This window comes from Pangasianodon hypophthalmus, chromosome 6 (genome assembly GCF_027358585.1).
Source record: "Pangasianodon hypophthalmus isolate fPanHyp1 chromosome 6, fPanHyp1.pri, whole genome shotgun sequence".
NCBI classification, from domain to species: domain Eukaryota; kingdom Metazoa; phylum Chordata; class Actinopteri; order Siluriformes; family Pangasiidae; genus Pangasianodon; species Pangasianodon hypophthalmus.
In genome coordinates, this window is record NC_069715.1 from 17,602,859 (window position 1) to 17,621,579 (window position 18,721).

Genomic DNA, 18,721 nt, shown 5'->3' on the forward strand with positions numbered 1-18,721 from the left:
TGTTAATAAAATTTGGAGAATATTTAATATTCAAAACGTAGGCAATAGTTAGAAGAATCATGAGACCAGAGTTAAGAAAAGATTGGAGAGAATAGTGCTCAAGCATTACTAGGACACCTATACCTATATGGCTGAGTGTGCTTTAAGTTCTATCTTGAATTTATTCACTACTGGTAAGGTAAGTCTCTGACTTTGTGTACTATCTACTTGACTCAGTTGGATCTAGATTCTCGCCACTAGAATTGTTGTATTATTGAATTGTTGTATTGTTGAATTTTTGAATTGTTGTATTGTTGTATTATTGAATTGTTGTATTGTTGAATTGTTGTTGTATTGTATTGTTGAATTGTTGTATTGTTGAATTGTTGTATTGTTGTATTGTTGAATTGTTGATTCTGTTGTGGTGTTTGGAAGTGTCTGTTAGTCTATGCTAATTAGTTCTCTCAGGTAACTAATCAAGAGTAGTTTCAGTCTTCCTTAAGGTGTGAATTGTGGGCAGGGCCTACTAAGATATATTGAAGGTGTATTCCATAATTTGGAACAGTTAGAAACATAATTTGCAACAGTTAGACACACTAATTTAGAAAGTGTCAACTTTAATGGTGTATATTTTTGTTTAGTTAAGTACTACATGGTTCCTCCCAATTTTTATTTTCACTAACCCCACTCCTGACTAAGCTGCAGACATCTGCCTCAAACCAATCTCCGTTGTTGCCTCTCACAGACCCAGAAGCTTTCGTGCACAAGCCAGAGGCCGCAGTACCAGTAACCTCATCTACCCTCCTCTGTTGTCTCAAACAGTGGTGGTAGGTGGGCTCTGGAACTGCCAGTCTGCTGTAAAGAAAGCTGATTTCATCTCAGCCTTCGCTTCCCATTACTCATTTGACTCAGCACTAACTGAGACCTGGATCTCTCCACAGAACTCAGCTACACCGGCTGCATTATCCTCTGCTTATGCTTTCTCGCACACTCCACGAGAAGCTGGCAGGGGTGGTGGTACAGGTTTGCTGTTGTCTCGGAGATGGTGCTTCACACTGCTCTCCCTGTCTCAACATCTCATCCTTTGAATTCCATGTAGTTACAGTTACCTCTCCAGTCAACCTTCTCATCGTTGTCATCTACCGACCTCCTGGTACCCTCGGGGCCTTTCTTGAAGAAATGGATATGCTTCTCAGTCTTTTCTCTACTCACACCCCTCTTACTGTCCTTGGAGACTTCAACCTCCCTGCTGACAAGCTCCAGTCCTCTTGCCTTCTCCCTCTTCTCCATTCCTTTTCCTTAACTTTCAACAGCTGTCCTCCTACACATAAAGGAGGTAACACCCTTGACCTCGTCTTCAGCCGCCCCTTTCCTACTACAGACATCTATGCTACCCCTCTCCACATCTCTGACCATCTCGTGGTATCCTTCACCATCACCCTCCCTATCCTGCCTAAAACCACGAGCCATCTATATTTCTCTCCCACTCGTAAAAACCTTCACTCTATCTCCCCTTCCTCCTTAGCTTCCTGCACCCTATCATCCCTTCCTGTCCCTGACTCCTTTTCCTCCCTACCATTGGAGCTAGCCACTAACACTTTCCTCTCCTCACTTTCCTCATCCTTGGACGTCCTCTGTCCTCTATCCTCTAAACCCAGGAAGATTTCCAGCCCTGCTCCTTGGCTATCGGATGTGCTGCGCAGTAATCGGAGAGAAATAAGAACAGCAGAGAGGAAGTGGAAGAAATCGCAACTCGACACAGATCTGGTCTCCTATCGTGCTCTCCTGTCCAAATTTTCATCTGAAGTGACTTCTGCTAAGACTGTCTTCTACAAAGAAAAGCTGGAATCCTCTGCACAAGATCCTCGCAAGCTCCACAACATCTTTTCTTCACTACTCATCCCTCCCGCTCTTCCTGCTCCTTCCCTCCTGACTGCTGAAGACTTTGCCACTTTTTATGATGAGAAGATTGGAAAAATCTGCCAGACATTCACTTCTACTCCTACTCCTACACTACACACTGAGGATTCTCCTTCTCATTCACTGACACAGTTTTCTAAACTAACAACAGAAGAGATCCTGCAAATCATCTTATCCTGCAATCCTACCACCTGCCCATTGGATCCAATCCCTTCCACAATGCTCCAGACCATCTCTCAAGACCTCCTCCCCTTCATCACCACTATCATCAATGGCTCCATAACATCTGGTCATGTACCAACTTCATTCAAAAGAGCAAGAGTTATTCCCATCCTGAAGAAACCCACTCTAGATCCCTCTGTCATCAGCAACTACCGACCGGTATCACTTCTCTCGTTTCTTTCTAAAACCCTTGAACGAACTGTCTATAATCAGCTGTCTTGCTATCTCTCACAGAACAACCTCCAAGATCCCAATCAGTCTGGCTTCAAACCGGCAAACTCCACAGAGACTGCCCTTTTGGCCATCACTGAGAAGCTACATGCCGCTAGATCAGCCAACCTGTCTTCAGTTCTCATCCTCCTTGACCTTTCAGCAGCGTTTGACACGGTGAACCACAAGACTCTCCTATCCACCCTCATGAGCCTAGGAATTCGTGGTGCAGCATGGCAATGGTTTGCTTCCTACCTGGAAGATCGGTCATATCAGGTGACATGGAGGGAGTCCACATCTGCTCCTCACAGACTCTCCAGTGGTGTTCCACAAGGCTCAGTACTTGGTCATCTCCTGTTCTCCCTCTATACTCAATCTCTTGGTGCGGTCATATCCTCACACTCAACTCATCCTCACACTCAACTCATCCTCTCCTTCCCTCCCTCAGACTCTCATGTTTCTGCTCGGATATCAGCTCGTCTGGCAGCCATCTCATCATGGATGACAGCTCATCAGCTGAAACTTAATCCCACCAAAACTGAACTGCTGTTCATCCCAGGTGATTCATCCCCATCTCAGGATCTTGCAATTTCCCTAGACAATTCTCTGATCTCACCTTCGGTTACTGCAAGCAACCATGGGGTAACCATGGACAATCAACTGTCCTTCTCCTCTCACATTGCTAATCTAACACACTCATGTCGATTTCTCCTTTATAACATCAGAAGAATTCGTCCATTTCTTTCCTCACAGGCCACACAGGTGCTTGTTCAGTCCCTTGTCATTTCAAGACTGGACTACTGCAACTCACTCCTGGCAGGTCTGCCTCTGAGCGCCATTCGTCCTCTGCAACTAATCCAGAATGCAGCTGCACGATTGGTTTTCAACCTTCCTAAATTTTCCCACACCACCCCATTGCTGCGCTCCCTCCACTGGCTTCCTGTAACTGCCCGCATCAGATTTAAAACATTGATGCTTGCCTACAAAGCCAAAAACGGACCAGCTCCCACTTATCTCAAAGCACTTATCACACCTCGAGCGCCACCACGCTCCCTCCGATCCTCTAGCACTGCTCGACTGGTCCCACCATCTCTCCGGGTACAAGGAAGGCATGCATCGAGACTCTTCTCTGTTCTGGCACCAAGCTGGTGGAATGAACTTCCCCTAGATGTCCGAACAGCTGAGTCACTGGCAGTCTTCAAACGACGTCTAAAGACTTAGACTTACCTCTTCATAAAATACTTAAATTAGCACTTTCCCAAAAAAAAAAAAAAAAAAAAAAAAAAAACACCTCCCCAACAGAGTTTTGGACTGATGGTATTCCTAGTTTGTGACCTAGCGAGCCAATATCAGAATGTATTTTTGATAGACTTCAAAGCACTATTGTAAGTTGCTCTGGATAAGGGCGTCTGCCAAATGCCATAAATGTAAATGTAAATGCAGAGAGATGAAATAGGTTAAGATTACCTGAAGAATGTCTGTAAAGAAATTAACCATTTAGGTTCTTGGGGATCTTAAGGGTGTCCCAAAAGTCTCCATACTATGTATGCCAGCACCACACTGGTTGTGCCTTTGTCAGTGAATGTTCAAGGACGTCCACTTCTCAGTTGTTCTGCAACATTTCATCTTTTTGAATTTGTTAATATGTTTGGCAACAGTGTTGTGTGATGTGCTTGCCATGTTTCCTGTTAAATTCCATCTCAACCTTGCAATGGCTTCCTGATCCAACCATGTGAATGATTTCAATACGTTCTCCTTTTGTCAAAGTCATTCTTAAAGGCTATCTGAAAAAATATATAAACTGTCAAAAAAATTTTACAAGACATTTTGCAAAAAGTGTTAATTTCCCATATGTATGGAGACTTTTGGGACACCCTGTAGTTTGACACCAAAATAAAATGGGCAGTTCATATTAAAGGTAGTTGATTAAGGGAAGTTAATAAATATAATGAGTAGTCCTTTCCTCCTGGTAGGGATGAAGAGTGAAACAAAACTGGTCAGATCTAAAGACCATTTACACTACTAAGATCAATGCTAAATAATGGAGCAACTTTATATGGAACAGCAGCAAAGATCCTGCTGGAGCATTAAGTAGAGTGATGATTGAGGCTGAGAATATGTAGTGGGGCATTTAGAACATCTTCAAAAGCAGAACCGCAAGTTAAGATGGGGGAAATGCAACTGAATATAAGAAGGCAGCTAACAGCTAATTACAGGGCAAAGCTACAAGGGCATTACAAAATTCATCCAGCAAAGAGACTATTAGAGAGGCACTGGGAACAAGAAAAGACTATAAAAAGGCTTTGGATGGAAATTAGAAAGGTTGGAAGAAGGCAGCCTTAAAACAAATAAAAGCTCAACAGTAGCAGTATCCCCAAATCCCCCATGGTGAGTACGTTCTCTAAAACTTCTTTGATGTCCTCAAAATACACAATTAAGACTAGTTGTTTAAGAGAATTTTTGTCTAGGTCTTACTGAATATGGAATATTATTTCCAATTTTGTATTCACTAAAGTAGGTGGTCTCCAATCTTTTGTTATGTAATTACAACATATCAAAAGCACCAATTTCCATAAACAATTTTCAGTCCTGAAAAAAAATATCCAAAAATTGGATGACTGTTTTATGAATTTGATCTTCTTGAAGACCCCTACACAGTAGAGGTGGAGCCAAATACAAATATATTATTCAGATTGAACCGATAATGTGTTATAAACGGATACAAATTGCAGCTACTGTGTTGCTTTTTTTGGTGTTTTTATTCATAAAGCCACTTAAAACTTGATAAAAAAATATTATTAGGTTGCTATTGTAGTCAGTTATAAATAACATTTTCTTGATTTGAAAGACAGCTCCTAGCTCTCGAGTCAAGCAGGGTAGGAACTGTAGAAGTTCAGGAATTGAATTATATTGTTATTTCCGTTGGCATAGTGGGTAGCATTCAAATAAAAACCTCCGGTCACGCCCATTTCCGCCCATTTCCGGCCTAGAATATAGATAGGACTATCTAGAGCACTACATAGATAGAAACAATGGCATTGCCATACTGGTTGTAAAATTTCTCTTTACCAATTAAAAAAAGATTTATAAGGAGTCAAAAAAGGTAAACCACGGACTATTATTTCAGCCGTCTCCTCCGGATGCTGCGAAACAGGAAGTTGTCATCCGTTCCTAGGAAATATGCTGCATATGACTTGCCTCGTAAGTGGTAATTCGCAGGTTGGAATGACGTCATTTTCGACCTCAGCGAATTCGACATACGAAGTGCATAAAAAGCAAAAGGGCAAGGAACTCGTAGCTGAGAGGACTATCGTGAGTCGACGAGAAGGAATTTCAAGTTGATAGGGAGTTTTCTTCACTGGTTCAAGGTTGAGAATTACAAGTTGCAACCGCGAGTGGAGCGCAGTAATAGTAGTAGTATAATTTTGCTGTTTTCTGAGAGGCAGTCAATAATTGAACTAATAAGCTTTGATTAAATATATACATACATATATATATATATATATATATATATATATATATTTGTTTGATAAAATGCTGTCTTTAGACTTTCTCGACGATGTTCGGCGAATGAATAAGCGCCAGGTGGGTACGATTCGCTAGCGGAGCAGCATATTGATACACTGAATCACTTGGAACACGTCAGCTCAACAAATAAGCGCCTAAATCTAAACTCTTGTGTATAATGCACGCATTTTGTTGCTTCTCTCAATGAGATACGTCAAATCGACTAATTGGATTTATTTAAATAATTGGTGGTTACAGTTGCAAAAGTTGCAAAAGATAAGACATTATCACAAACCTCGCTTGAAGTAGGAAATTAGCTTACTGACTATTTACCGGACAAGTGGATTATTATGGCTGATAGTCTGGTTTAACGTAATTGTTTGCTTCATATAGAGTTTAACATATAACTATGTGCCATATGTGGAATGCCTAAGGATTAGCTGATGCTTTTTGTCGTCAGCCAGCGCAAAAATGTTCACAAGAGTGCTATAACTGAGAAATTGATGTGCCTTTCAGCTGTACTACCAGGTGCTGAATTTTGGCATGATCGTGTCTTCGGCCTTAATGATTTGGAAAGGCCTGATGGTTGTGACTGGAAGCGAAAGCCCAATTGTTGTTGTTCTCAGGTAAGGGCATTTTAACTCCTTTGAATACTTTTGATGACTGTGGTCTAGTCTATATTGCTCCCGCAACAAAATGGCCATGTCTATGACTGAATAAGGTGTATTCAAATATGTTTCAGTCGTTAAAGAGTAATTACACCCCAAAACGTTTTCAGTTAACAACTGAAAGGAATTGTGTTTGTAAGAATAAATCCAGAGGTGGGCAAATCATTAATTTGTTAGCTAGCACACCTGGCCAACGAGAGTTCCAGTGTCCTGCCCAATCCAATATTTTGGTTGCCTGGAAACCTAATCGGTTAAAATAAAAAGTGGTAGCTGGATGTAATGTAATAACGTTAGTTATAAGTACATTAGTGCTAGTTAAGTGCATTGATGCAGCAGACTAAGGAAACGAATGAGTGTGATCTTGTAGCACATCATGTTTGCGCCATTGGCCAGTGTTAGGTTAATGCATGTTGTGCTAGCAGGAGAGTTACACAGTATATGACAGCTTTACGCTGGACCGTACACTAGAGATCAAACCACAGACAATGTTTGTAGCAGTGGTGCAACAGCTCTAGTAGTGGTGGTTCAAAATTCATTCTGTTTAAATCTGGAATCAAATCCACACAGCATGAGTAGTTTACAAATGTTAGGATATTTAGATATCCTAACTGACTATTTACTGGACAGTTGGTTTATTATGGCTGATAGTCTGGCTTAATGTAATTGTTTGCTTTATATAGAGATTAACATATAACTATGTGCCATATGTGGAATGCCTAAGGATTAGCAGATGGCAGTCGTGGCCTCATGGTTAGAGGCTCGGACTTGTAACCCGAAGTTCTGATAGTTACATCTAGATACACTAGAAAACATTCCCTACACAATTACAGCCACCTCCACCAGCCTGGACTCTTGACACAAGGCAGGTTGGGTCCTTGGATTCATGCTGTTGGCGCCAAATTCTGACCCAACCATCTTCCTCAGCCGAAATCGAGATTCCTCAGACTAGGCTATGTTTTTCCAGTCTTAAACTGTCCAGTTTTGGTGAGCTTGTGCCCACTGCATCCTCATCTTTCTGTTCTCGGCTGACAGAAGTGGAACCGGATGTGGTTTTCTGCTATTACAGCTCATCCACCTCAAGGTTCAACATGCTGCGCATTCTGAGATGCTTAAACTATAGAGACAGTTGTGCATGAAAATCCCAGGAGATAAGTAGTTATAGAATTACTCATACCAGCCCTTCTGGCACCAACAATCGCACCATGGTCAAAATCAGAGATCACATTTTTTCCCCATTCTGATGGTTGATGTGAACCAAAGCTGCTGGCCCATATCTGCATGATTTTATACCGTGCACTGCTGCCACATGATTGGCTGTGTAGATGATTGCATGAATGAATAGGTGTACAGATGTTCCTAATAAAGTGTTCAGTGAGTGTACAGTCATGGTAAAATGAAAGTACACCCTCGTTCAAATCTATTTTTATTTGTTTTTAATTGTGTGGTCCTCACCAACTTCTATAAACAAACAAACAACCTCAGGTGACAAAAAAAAGATTTCAGTATGTAGTGATGCTTTCCAAAAGTAATCCAACAAAAAAACAAGGTGGTAAAAACTGTACAGTGCACCCTGTAATTCAGTAACATGTACAACCACCTTTAGCAACAATACCTTGAAGTGAGATACAATAGTATATTTTACTGCAGGATCACTTTAAAAACAAGCCATTTAAAATGGTTAAATACCACATTTGTTGTTTCGAGATGGTATGAATGCTAATAACAAATCATTATAAAACTGGACCGGAGTAGGCCTTAAAGTAAACAACATGGCTGAAGGCTGATTTTGGCAGTTTTACATAGAGTGAGATCAAGGTCTCTTTCTGAAAGAAAAGGGCTTGGTTGAGAGTGAACAATCGCTGCAGTGGGAGCATGTGTCTTATTAATTATATTAATATAAATTGTATTATTAATATAAAAAACATTATTACTATTATTTATTAATAATATTAAGATTGTTCTGCCAAAAATTTAAGTGATGATTGATAGCAAATTTATTTGGCAAACTAATTGAAAATTACATGTTTTTAATTGAATTCGCATATGCAGCTTTTTCTGTAGTTTTGGGATTTGGGGGAGGGTTGGAGGGGGATCGTCCCCACCTTCAATTTTTTTTTTTATTTATTTATTTTTTTTTTTAATTCATATTTTGCAAATTCAAGTAATGAGAATCAAATCAAAATTAATTTTTCAAAAAGTTTACTTCTGATTCATGCTCATTTCGCTTTAATTTTTTTTTTGCGATTTTTGCGATTTTTTTCTATTTGAATTTTCTCATGCAGTTTTTTTGCTTCTGGAACCTTTCTTCTGCTTTTAGAATCTATTTTTTGCTTCTAGAATTTTGGCACTTTTTTTTAATTATTTTTTTTATACAGGGGTGGGTCTTAAAAGGAGGTGTTTACGTTTGGTCAACTGATTTTGGAGTGGGAGATACTCTGAACATTAGCCATTCCCACCAAATTAAAGGTGGAGCTGCCACTGACATAGTGAAATGAAAGGAGCCAAGTGCTCAGCAGCAGAGAAACTGTTGTAGTTGCATTAAAAAGCTGACGAAAACATATTGGTAGCTACTGAATTGTTTGTAGATGCATTCATGCATATTTCTAACTAGGTGAAGACTCTGAATTTGGTTTCTTATTCACCTGCTTCTTATTCTGATTTTCTGTTTCAACTTTGTGCCTAATTTCTATACCATTATCTCCTCATTATGAAAATGTCTCAAAGATCTGACAGTTGAAACTAAATATAACATACTTTCAAAATACTCAACATGAAGAATTTTTTCATATTGTGAGCCCCACCACAGGGGTGTAATTACTCCTTAAACCCGAAATTAAGTATTAACACATGGATTTAATAAAAATCCCACAGAGGCTGTAATGAGGTTACAATAAGGGACCAAAGTGAGATGTAGTTGTTGTGGAAAAAATACTATATTCTCATTGTGATTCAGTGGCAGTATGGAGCCTGCATTTTACAGAGGAGACCTCCTATTCCTCACAAATCGAGTTGAAGATCCAATCAGAGTGGGAGAAATTGTGGTGTTCAGAATCGAAGGCAGAGAGATCCCCATTGTGCACAGAGTGCTCAAAATTCATGAGAAGTAAGTAAAGTCTTTGATGCTAATTTTCCTGTCTTTGAGTCAAAAACATATGCAGTGCAAAGGTGTCAATGTCTTTGCTTTTGCTGTATCATTTAGAAGTTTTACCTTTGCTATGCCATATTTGATCCAAATCTTTTGCCAGAACATGATGGCACACACTTCTGATGTATGGACCTAGTAATGTGAGTTTTGGACTGTGATGCTACGCACCTCAGAAAAATAATAATAATAATAAAAAATATAGCTGCAAGCAGCGACTGGTGGGTTCAAGCACCAAGGGTGTGGTAACGGTTGCAGGACATGATAATGTGGTATTAGTGAAGACAACTCATGGTTAATGTCATCTAAAATCAATAAAAATGTGTGTTATATGAGTGTCATTTCCTGTTACTGATAGTAGGGGCTATGTTAAAGGCATGAGGAACAGTATATTAATGCCTCTGAAAAATCAGCTCAATTGTATGATGCACTGTGAAATAATTAAGAAATACTTTGTGTAAACAGTGTCATGTGTTAATAAATTGTGTTGCCATGACATTGCAATTTAACATTTAATCAATAATATAGAATTTTTGTGTTTTCAGTGCTGTCAGTTTGCACTCACAATTGCAGTGTGTGTGAGATATTTTATGATTATTTTTGGTGGAGAACCTCGTGTTCTATGTCCAGTTGGCAGCACTATGATCATGTGTCAGTATGGGTGTTTATACATTGCATATATGAACTTTGAGCTACACCTGACAACACATTGCCATGGCATCACTGTTCAAAATATCATAATTTCTTTTGCAATTAAACATCATAAATATCTTAACATCATGCCATCCAAATGAGATATTAATGTAATTCACCCTTTTTAAAGAGTATTAAAAATTTTGAATTATAAGCCCCACTTCTTGTTGCTAGGTTGTGGTGTTATAACAATAAATCAGGAATCTCATGTGTATGTAACTATTTCCCCTCATTTAACATACTGTACATGGTAAGAATCTGATGAAACATCTAGAAGGAGTATTGAAAATAGGGCTGTTTTTTTTTTTGTTTTGTTTTGTTTTCAACTTAATGAATGATTCTAGATTACGATTTAAATTTTTTTTTTTCTTACATAATGCAATTGAAAATTATGCTATTTATTTATTTATTTTTAATTATTAGAAGGGACTGCGGAAAATGTAGATGTGCAAAAATAGTAACAGCACCATCTATAGCAAATAGTACAAACAATGGTTCTTTTATAAATAAAGGATATTTAACAAAAGGATATTTTAAAAAAGAAATCATTGTTTACACTATTTGCTTTAGATGGCGTTGTTACTATTTTTTGCACAACTTAGTGAAACCTTCTTTCTCGACAGAGTAAATGGGGTCCATGTCTTTTGTGACATGAAATGCCACCGCAACTGAGAACTCAACTTGGTATTCCTCTCAAATTTAAATTCCTGCACCAGCATCAGAAATAAACAAAGTAAAACTTCTTACCTTTGAATGAGTTATACTGTATATACAAGTATTAGCTTTAGAATAATCAACATAGACATATTCATTTGTTAAATCTAAAACACTCATATACAGTTCGCTGTTTGAGAAAGAAAATGTCACTCATCCGAGTTAGCTGCCTAGCTTGTTGCTAACAAAATACAAACATGGGGGATTCAGTTTTCCTACTTCGTCTGTCGAACGTGCCAAGGTCGAAAATGATGTAATTCTGACTGGCAAATTACCGCTTAGGATGTTATGCAGCGTTGTATTTTACAATAACATGTTTGTCTGTCTTTTCAAGCTTGTACCAATTCCATATCTTTGAAGTGGTATTTGAATCTTTCTTTGCTATGAGCTCAGTCCTCATTGAAGTGTTGCTTGATTGTATAAGCATTTGGGAGAAGCGCAGGATGTAGGAGGCATTTATCAGGTTAAGAAGGCTGTGTTTTTCCTTCGTATTGGTTTAAACTTTTAAAGCAGATACAGTCAGGTGCATAAGTATTTGGACAATGACACAATTTTCGTAATTTTGCCTCTGTACACCACCACAATGGATTTGAAATGAAGCAATCAAGATGTGATTGAGCCACGAAAGATCTGGAACCAAGATTAACCTCTACCAAAGTGATGGAAAGGCCAAAGTGTGGAAAAAGAAAAGATCTGCTCATGATTCAAAACATAAAAGCTCTTTGGACAAGCACAGGCGGTACTGTCATGGCTTGGGCTTGCATAGCTGCTTCTGGAATAGGCTCTCTAATCTTTACTGATGATGTAACTCATGATGATAGCAGAGGAATGAATTACGAAGTCTACAGAAACGTTCTCTCTGCCAGTTTACAGAGAAATACACTGAATCTAATTAAGAGGGTTCACTTAGAATCAGGAAGAAGTCTGTGTTCACGCTGCCACCACAACCTCTGAACCGGCCAGGGAAGAGAGTGCCAAAGAAACACACAAAGTCAGTGTTTGAGTAGCAAAGCTCTTCAAAGATTACAGAGGCTGACAGGGAGTATTTATAGTTATCTATATGCAATATGTGCAGAAGCAAAGGCGTCAGCAGAGAACAAAAGTGACTTGCTATGCTATGTACACTCTGTGAAAGGTTGACGTCTTTCACAGAGTGTACATAGCATAGCAAGTACTTCCATTTTCAGGGACTCAAACGTATTTGGACAATTGACTGACAAGAAGTTAATTGACCAAGTGCGGTCCATTCCCTCGTTACTTCAAGACAAATGAAGCAGATAAAAGGTCTGGAGTTGATCTACAATCAAGAGACGCATTCCTGAATGTAAATACAGAGGGTTTACAACAAGGTGCAAACCACTGGTAACATTCAAGAACAGGAAAGCCAGATTAGACTTTGCCAGAAAACATCTAAAAAAGCCTCCCATGTTCTGGAATAAGATTCTTTGGACTGATGAAACCAAGATTAAATTGTACCAGAATGATGGGAAAAGAAAAGTATGGCGAAAGAAAGGAACAGCTCATGATCCAAAGTATACCACATCATGTGTCAAACATGGTGGAGGAAGTGTTATGGCATGGGCATGTATGGCTGCCAATGGAACGGGCTCACTGGTGTTTATTGATGATGTGACTGCTGACAGAAGTAGCAAGATGAATTCTGAGGTGTATAGGGCTATACTCCCTGCTCACATTCAGCAAAATGCTACAAAACTGATAGGACGCCACTTCACAGTGCAGGTGGATAATGACCCTAAACATACTGCGAAAGCAACTTTTTGAAGGCAAAGAAATGGAATATTCTTCAATGGCCAAGTCAGTTGCCTGATCTCAACCCAATAGAGCATGCTTTTCACTTACTGAGGACAAGACTGAAGGCAGAAAGACCCACTAACAAGCAGCAACTGAAGGTGGCAAAGCATCTCTAGGAAGGAAACTCAGAATTTGAGTTTTGAGAACATGGGCTCCAGACTTCAGGTAGTCATTGACAGCAAAGGATTTTCATCCAAGTATTAAAATTATGGTTATATTTACAATTGTCACTTTGTCCAAATACCTTTTAGCCCCTGAAAATTGAGGTACTTTGTTGAAAATGGCTGTAATTCCTAAATGGTAAATGCCATATTTTTTGTGGAACCTCTTAAAATAAAGCTGAAAGTCTACACTTCAGTCACATCATGATTGTTTTATTTCAAATCCATTGTGGTGGTGTATAAAGGCAAAATCACAAAAACTCTGTCATTGTCCAAATACCTGACTGTACATTACAGCAGAGGGAAATTCTTTTCTTCACATATCCCAGCTTGTTAGGAAGCTGGGGACAGAGCACCCTCAGCCATGATACCAGCACCCCTGAAGCAGAGAGGGTTAAAGGCCTTGCTCAAGGGCCCAACCATGGCAGCTTGGCGGTGCTGGGGCTTGAATCCCTGACTTTCTGATCAGTAACCCAGAGGTAAAGTACCCTCAGTTAGCTGGTAATGAGTTCTGAGTGCATTATTCTGCATAAATGTATGGTTATGTACACTGTTTATAAGAAAGTTAAGGCCTTTTAGTCTGACATTAGCCTTCATGTATTAGTGATTGTGAGTGTATGGGAAAGTTATAATAACGAAACGGAGACAGAAGTTTCTTATTGTATTTCTTTATTTTCTTACAGCACTTACGGTGGCTAGTTATATTCTTTGCTTAGCTGACTTCATAGTAGCTTTAAATGTTATAAGCAATAAATACTTCATGAACCATTAGTCAAGTCTCAAGCCATCATTTGAATAGTCAATGCTACACAAAGTGTGGAGAAAGGAGGAATCTGCTCATGATCCAAAATATACAAGGTTATTGATCAAGCACATTGGAGGTAGTGCCATGAGTTGGGCTTGCATGGCTGCTTCTGGAACAGGCTCACTAATCTTTATTGATGACATAACTCAGGATGGTAGCAGCAGAATGAATTCAGCAATTTACAGAAACATTGTCTGCCAATTTACAGAGGAATGCATCCAATCTAATTGGATCATTAGATCCTTCATCAAGCAGCAAGAGAATGACGCAAAACACATTGCTAAGACAACAAAGGACTTCATCAGGGGAAAAAAGTTGTAAGTTTTAGACTGACCAAGTCAGTCACCAGACCTTAACCCAATTGAGCATGCATTTCACCTCCTGAAGAGGAGACTGAAGGGAGAAACCCCCCAGAACAAACAACAACTGAAAGAAGCTGCCGTACAAGCCTGGAAAAGAATCTCAAATGGAAAAAAATGGTGATGTCGGCTTGATGCAGTTATTGCAAGCAAGGGATATGCAACCAAATATTAAATGTCTATCTGTTCCAATACTTTTTCTCACCAAAGGTGCCATGTTCTAAGTTGTTTAACACATCTAGATGTAAATATCAAGAAATGAAAGCTGAAATTTTGATCTACCATCTCATTCTCATTTTCTGATCTCAAACCCAAATGTCTTCACTGTATAGCAGAAACAAAAGAATTGGCCATGCTGTCCTAGTACTTTCAGAGGGTCTGTATATCCACAGCAACTGCTTCTGGCACAGGTGTGGTTGTAGCCCATACCATCCAACAGGTCAGCAGGTCATCCAGATCGATCCAGGGCCACGGTCACTATGACTGTTGTCTTTTATACCAGAATAATTCTTTGTCAAATGCAAAGGGTGGAAGGATAAATCTGGAGACAGGATCTTCCTTTCCTTGAAATTCCTTGAATTTTCTTTGACAATGTCCATTGTTAAAAGCACTCTTCAAATAAAATTAAATTGAATGTTTTGTTTTGTTCTTGTCACATAACTTATCTCCCTTCTTGTCTAACTAAATGTATGAAGGCCTACCCAATATATAACAAATAATATTTTTAGGTTATTTATGCAATATCATATTCAGAGAGGCTTAGCTCATTGTATGGTAAATGGACTTTGACATGACACCTTGTACCACTTACATCTCTTTACACACATTCTATCCACTTAACTTATTGCATGATATCAGGTCAGAACACAGTGGTACAGAAAAACTCACAAATAATAAGAATCAGCATAATGAGTATAAAACAGATTTTAAGCGTAAGAGAAAGTAAAGAAAAATTAAATAATTCCACACTACCCAAGAACTGTGCATGTCTGGCAAGGAAATTAGTCCTGGCATTAACTTTTCCTAGCACATTCAGTGCCGTACTTACTCCACTTGGACTATTGTCCAAGACCTAGCCAAAATTAACAGAGGTTCTAGGTGAAATAATCCCATAAACAATAATTTATACATATTTATACATATTTATACATACATAACATATTTATATATCTGTTCATGAACAACTTTCCAATTCAATATCAAATTCTCAAAGTCAGGCCTATATTTGTTATACTAGTTTTATTTTTCCCACCCAAAAGTAATTTGTTTAATGTTCTCCAGAGTTTTTATCGGATCATTTTTGTATGCTTTTAGCTTATAAGTATTATACGTAGTTTTTGCTTCCTTAATACTTCTCTGCACTGAATTTTGAAAATTTTTAAAAGTATTGTTCTCTTTAAGATAGACAGTGCCCTATTCCTTAAACCAATATCTTCTATAATGGTATGCTTAATCCTAGGACTGGACCTTTGTTTAACTATATATGCTTAAGTGGGGCTACTCTATTCACAACTGAACGAAACATCTAAATATATTCTCATCCCTTGTCAACAGAGAGTATGCTTAATATGTTTTGCCAATTTATTAGTTTATTAGTGTTTAGGTGTTCTTTAAATGTTTCTACATTATAGTCCTTGAGTACTATGGTGCATACTGTGGTGCATACTTAAGAAAACTATGGTGCATACTTAAGAAAATACTATGAATACTATGGTGCATACTTAAGAAAATACATCTGTAGAGCTTCCTGGCACAAAATGTGATGTAGTGGTCACTAGCACCATAGTGAACTATGTGAACATTACATCTAATTAATGTATTGATAAATACTTTCTCCATTGATTTTTTTTTTTAATTAACAGGGTTTTTTATTAAACCACATTTCAATTGTATTTGTGTTCTTTAGGGAAAATGGGGACATCAAGTTCCTGACAAAAGGTGATAATAACTCTGTGGATGACAGAGGTCTATACAAGAGGGGACAGCATTGGTTGGAGAAGAAGGATGTGGTTGGCAGAGCAAGAGGGTAGGCTTGTTATTTATTTCATACAAACATTCTTATATGTGGAATTCAACCATTATTAATCATTTTCCCTCTTTAGGTTTGTGCCTTACATAGGAATTGTTACAATTTTGATGAATGACTACCCTAAGTTTAAGGTGGGCATATCTTTGATACATTTAATTCAGGGTGAATTTTTATATATCTTTTAAGTTGACATTGCATTCTAAAAATGTATTTTGTTTTTATACAGTATGCTGTTCTGTGCATGCTGGGACTCTTTGTTTTGGTACACAGGGAGTAATCCCCCTCCACCAAGGACGACGTGATAAAGCAAGGCAGTTCCAACCTCCCCAAGCCAGTGTTTGCTAGTGTGTTAAATCTGCTTATGCAAAAAAAAAAAAAAAATTAAAAAAAAGTTACAGTCGATAATTGCTGTTAAAGCTTACAATAACAACACTGGTAATATTTGTTTTTGTTCGTCTTGCTATAGCCTTCCAAAAATCTTTTTTTTAGGTTTTCTTTGTTCTTTCTGATGTGCTTTCATCATATGCTCCAGTCTCACACCTGTTTCTACAGCTCAGACTTTTCTATTGAATTAAAATAAATAAATAAAAACAACTTCTCTTATTTGGTGTTCATCTTTTTTTCAGGATTTTGCAATAACAGAGCTAGCATTTCTATATCTTTTGGAATAAAATAAAACTTTGCCCACTGTCATTATGACCTTTGTATTCACAAAAGAAAAGAAAAATGATTAAAGAAAATAAAGCCAGACTTCAATTTTACTTGGGTTGTGGATATAATTCTTGCATTACATTAACATAGGGCTAACATTAAATATAAAATTGCATTTCACAATTGTTTTGGACAGTTTTGTCCAATTTTGAAAAGGGGTGGCAGCAATAGAGAAAAAGTGTTGCATACAAGCCAAAAGGTGGTCATGTCTTCTTTAGTTACTGCATATAAACATTTCAAGCAATTCACATTCAGGTGGCACTGGCCACTAGTAGTAGCAATTGGTTAATTAAATTAAAAGAGTCATTTTCAAGGAAACTTTACTGTGTTTGTGTTTCTTTGTAACATGGATGCTATAAAAAAAATTAATTAAAAAAAACACTTGTTAGCATTTTTATTCCTATACAGCTTAGCATTAATTAATTAATTTAAAACATTTCAGAAAAAAGTAATACCTCCAAGCTGTTGCACGGCATGGATTCCACCAAACATTCTTGCCTATGTTGACACAATTGCCTTGTATAATAGCTGCATATTAGTCAGCTGCACTTCCATGCTGCAAATCTTCCATTCTACCGCATACCGAAGCTGCTCTATTGGATTCAGATCAGGTGACTGGGGAGTCCATGAACTCATTGTCATGTTTGTGGAACCAGCTTGAGGTGACATGTTTTGTGTCATGGCACATTATCATGCTGGAAGTAGCCATTATAAGATATAAGTATTATAACTAAATTGTGGCCATAAAGAGATGCACAGAGACAGCAGCAATACTCTAATAGGCTATTAACCGGTGCTTATTTGGTATTAACGGACCCAATATATGCCAAGGAATCATTCCCTAAACCAGGGGTACTCAAATATGAATCTTAGCAGTCCACTTACCAAATTTCCACATAACTGAAGGTCCAAAGAGGACAAATAAGTGAACAAATTCCATGCATCCCAAAAAGTATAAGATCAGGCTGATGTACTACAAGTTCCCAAACTCTAGAACTATGTACAAAAAAACACTTAATTTAGTGGGAGAAATAATCTCTTGTTTCTGTTACCAAAGGTTTAAGCTTGGGATCAAAACATGAAATGGCCAGGCGGAGACACTGTTGTAAGCGTTCATTTGTGAGCTTGCTGAGGTATGAATTCTCCACCACGTTCATAGTTGAAAATGCAGATTTGAATTTTTATTGAAGCAAACATAGTAAGAATGTGAATGGCCACCTTCTGCAGGAAACGAACATTTGGATCATGGTTTGGAACATTACAGAATCACAGTGAGCTTCCTGCAGAGCAAAGTCTTGAAGTTCAATCTGCTCTGTTTGCAGAGAAGCAATATCGGCCCATTGTGTATTCTTTGTGTATGTGGATCAGGGTGGTGATATTTCAAGTGCTGCTCCAATCCCCTCTCTCTCTCAATCATTGACACTGCTCCATCAATAGTAATTGATACTACTTGTTTCAAATCTATACCTCTCTCACTCGGCACCTGCATTAAGGCTACATAAAGGTCCTCCCCTCTTCTGTGGCCATGGAGGTTTATCAGCCCTAAACATCTTCACAAAATCACTTCATCTTTATCATAAAATCGAACAAATACAATCAGCTGTGCATTGAAATGAACCTTATCTTTGTTATATTATGGCTAAGTTGTTTTAATAAGTCAGTTCTTCAGCCAATTCTTCCATTCTTCTTGAATCTGAACAGGGAATTTGACTTATTTTCATTTTCATTTCATCTTTTTGTTTTCCATCAAGTATGGCAAAAGAGTGGTTTTCACTGTCAATTTTCGTTT

The 18,721-nt window shown here is 38.2% G+C and overlaps 1 protein-coding gene across 2 annotated transcripts; it reads left to right on the top strand.

Annotated features, from left to right (window-relative positions):
- Positions 1 to 5,588: 5,588 nt before the first annotated feature.
- Positions 5,589 to 16,824, top strand: sec11a (SEC11 homolog A, signal peptidase complex subunit). Of its 2 annotated transcripts, XM_026935550.3 has the most exons (6): positions 5,615 to 5,916; positions 6,355 to 6,464; positions 9,460 to 9,609; positions 16,099 to 16,218; positions 16,295 to 16,352; positions 16,448 to 16,824. In XM_026935550.3, the coding sequence occupies exons 1-6, from the start codon at positions 5,866 to 5,868 to the stop codon at positions 16,496 to 16,498; spliced, it is 540 nt and encodes a 179-aa protein (XP_026791351.1). In that variant the 5' UTR covers positions 5,615 to 5,865; the 3' UTR covers positions 16,499 to 16,824. The 2 variants fall into 2 exon arrangements, with proteins under 2 accessions (XP_053091016.1, XP_026791351.1); XM_053235041.1 differs by lacking the exon at positions 9,460 to 9,609 and having other exon boundaries at positions 5,589 to 5,916.
- The last annotated feature ends 1,897 nt before the right edge of the window (positions 16,825 to 18,721 follow it).

Bases quoted from the DNA above. Each gene is read 5' to 3' on its own strand.
- sec11a (XM_026935550.3), top strand. From the start codon at position 5,866: ATGCTGTCTTTAGACTTTCTCGACGATGTTCGGCGAATGAATAAGCGC. The intron at 6,465-9,459 runs GTAAGGGCATTT...ATTGTGATTCAG, and splicing joins CCAATTGTTGTTGTTCTCAG to TGGCAGTATGGAGCCTGCAT. The intron at 9,610-16,098 runs GTAAGTAAAGTC...TGTGTTCTTTAG, and splicing joins GTGCTCAAAATTCATGAGAA to GGAAAATGGGGACATCAAGT.